A 3118-nucleotide genomic window follows, 5' to 3' on the forward strand; every position below is an offset into this window, starting at 1 on the left:
TCTGTCCATGTCCATATTCCAGTGGGATCCAGAGGATGTGGCTGCTCTTCGCCGTGCAAAGGAGGGTGAGCTGGCGGCAAAGAAGACTGGCTACATCTCAGAAAAGGCGGTCAGTGCTCGCATTAACCGGAGGGAGTTGGCACTGCACTGCCGGAGGAGGACCAGGGGGGAGGAGGAGACCACCATATTGATTGGGAAACTGATTGATCAGTTTGACAGTGCGGACGGGAAGGACACTCTCGGAGTTCCACGAACCACGAACGGATCCAGCAGATATGGAAAGAACAGCGGAAGCACGTACAGTGTATCCAAGACCCAGAGCACTTTCCGCTATACATAAAGAAGGGGACACTGAAGAAAGGCGGTGTGGAGCTGTGCTGCTACAGGTGTGCTCGAGGCTCTACCTCATTGGAGTCATTCCACCTCCACCTGAACCGTTTTATTCCAGGTATTTCATACATATGGATTACTAATTTTTCTGTAAAACATGTAAGCACTGTAACTGCTTCCATTACATTAAAGTAATGTCACATTAATAAATGTCACAATTTACAGTAATATTACAGTTCTTTTCTGATGTCATAAAAGTATTGACAAAGCTGTCTTGCCTGACAAGTCACTAGTAACTCTGGTTATAACGACAATCATTTTTTAATGTAATTACATAACTCTATTACATGTTACCAGTTACTTCATAGCATCTCATGTGTAGTAAATATCTTGTACATATGTGACGTATAAAACCTTTTTTATTTATGTAACTTTTAGGAACCAGTGCCAGTGATGCGCATTTTCAGGCCTATCTCCTTGAGGGCTTGATGCGTTGGAATGATGACCGGATGGAAGATGCCATAAAAGGAGCATCCTCCATCCGGTCATATGGCAGTGCCATGAGAGAGGCTGTGAACCAGCTTAGCCAGACAGTCTTTGGGAAGCCCTGGGATGAGCGCTATCGCCCTCCTGGAGCATATACAGGCAAGGAATTCATTAATCTGTTATTTTGTAATATTATACTAAGTTATCTATTTAGCCTTAAATTTACTAGACAAAATATTAAGAAAACTTTATTTTTTTCCATTTTATTCTTGTAGGTGAATTGCTCGGAATAGAGTACCTTTACAGCCAGACTGGCAAAACACTGACTCCAGTGCTCCAGAACCCAGAGGATGAAGACAGGCTGGTGGAGGAAATTGATGACCAAGACCTGCAAGATGAGGGATTTGAGGAAGACATCACGGAGGACATCACAGTTCCAGTGCTGTACGAGAATGACCCTTGCGGTGATCTCGCAAACAGCCCCTCATCTGTGCCTCAGCCTCAGTCCCCAGCATCACTGGCTGACGTATCAATGGCTGACATGTCACTGGCTGAGCCATCCACATCATCTAGAGAAGGACAGCATCTTGCCCCTGCGCCTTCAGTGTTGTCACAGCCATCTGACACTGGAAGCAGTCTCTCCGACGAAACTCAGGTAAGACACTTTAAGGGCTTTATTTAATTTCAATCTCATTTTATTCTACATATATTAACATGAATCTGAATTTACTAGGGAGCAGTCATTGGGCCCGATGGCATCGCTGGGTGGGACAAGGTCCAGGATCTGGCTGGTTACCTGGTTGGTCTTCGTGAGGCTCCTTACCTCACTGACCTGCAGGTGACAGAGGCCATCCAGCTGTGGACAGCTCTCCATGACACAGACAAACAGCGGGTCAACTATCAGCCTCGACATCAGCCTCAGCTGACACATGGACGCTTTAAGGCACCGAAGCGGTCCGGAGTCACACCGGGTGTGGAGAGTGTGAAACGGTGTCTGATTGGACATCCCGGGGGTCCAGCACAGTGGCCCAGCACCAGCCGCTTGGTTGAGGCCATTTGTACAAAGCTGTGTGCTTTACACAAGTCGCCGACCAAGAAGGCTGGAGTTTGCACCCCCAGGTGGTCTAAAATCCTCTCGGATTACCACCACATCCGAGAGCTGGTGCTTAACAATCGCAGGCTAATGGATGAAACAATGATCCAGCGGTTTGAGCTAAACCAGAAGACACTCATTCAGTGGTAAGCAAGGCACATTATTTGCTTCAAATTAACTGAATACTTCTATAAACATATATGTATAATACATGTAATTTATTTTCAGGTTTCAACGGCAGCAGAAGAATCAGGAAATGAGTGTCCTCGCTCAGGTACTGACTCCACCTGACCCAATTGCTGTGGCTGATATACAGCTTCCTCCACCGAGGGAAAAATTGGATGAAGCGGCATCGACCTCAGGCCCAAAACATACCTTTATCTTTCCGCCAAATCGAGAAGGACAGGCTCCTCTTCTGCGACCAGGTCGACGGCCCGCTGCTGCCACCACCATGGTGTGCCCCATTGCACCTGCCCCCACAGCATCAGGACTTGTGCAGCCCATTTCAGCACCTGGGTCATTGTCACTAGTCCTTAACCCAGACATGACCGTGTCAATGGTGATTCCCCCTTCTGGTGCGTCAACATCCGGTGCAGGCCCAGCTCCGCCTGCTCCTGTGTCTGCTGCACCTGTGTCCCGTTACACCCAGAGGAACCGGCGCCGGCGGGCCCAGGAGACGGAAAGCGGAGTCCATAAGAGGAAGTATGTGCGAGGGGTTACCTTTAATATGTGCAGCAAATGTGGGCAGCCCAAAACCAAAGAGTTTGGCCATAGCCGATATGGTAATGCCACATTTTGCTTGGCTGCCTCAAATGGAAAGTCTTTAGATGACTGGTTGGCAGAACAGCGCCAGCAAAATACATGCCAAACTCCACCTCCTCAATAAACAATTTGTTTCTTTCCTGTATATATTTTGTATATATTACTGTACATGTGTCCACCCAGTGTGTATGTACATATATATGTATATACGTGTGTGTTTGTGTACTCATTTCAATATTTGTGTGTATTCATTTTAATAAAACATTTTACATTTGAAGTGTCATTTCAATATTTGTGTGTATTCATTTTAATAAAACATTTGAAGTGCCTTAAAATAAATCTGTTAAATCATATCAATCAAATCATATCCCTCACAAAAAACACATAGGCTATTTGAAGAAACAATTTTATTCATTTTATTAAACCATAAACAACATGTAATATGCA

At 45.7% G+C, this 3118-nt stretch overlaps 1 protein-coding gene across 1 annotated transcript; it reads left to right on the plus strand.

The window, feature by feature from the left end:
- Window positions 1–839: 839 nt before the first annotated feature.
- On the plus strand, window positions 840–2842 carry LOC307157663 (uncharacterized protein; the record flags this gene model as incomplete). The annotated part of the gene is made up of 4 exons (XM_079869591.1): window positions 840–975; window positions 1092–1471; window positions 1550–2055; window positions 2138–2842. 4 exons carry the CDS (start codon window positions 840–842, stop codon window positions 2793–2795), a joined length of 1680 nt encoding a protein of 559 aa, XP_079725717.1. The 3' UTR covers window positions 2796–2842.
- Window positions 2843–3118: the final 276 nt, after the last annotated feature.

The sequence above is a fragment of the Squalius cephalus genome (assembly GCF_949319135.1).
Source record: "Squalius cephalus genome assembly, chromosome: 4".
Classification (NCBI taxonomy): Eukaryota; Metazoa; Chordata; class Actinopteri; order Cypriniformes; family Leuciscidae; genus Squalius; species Squalius cephalus.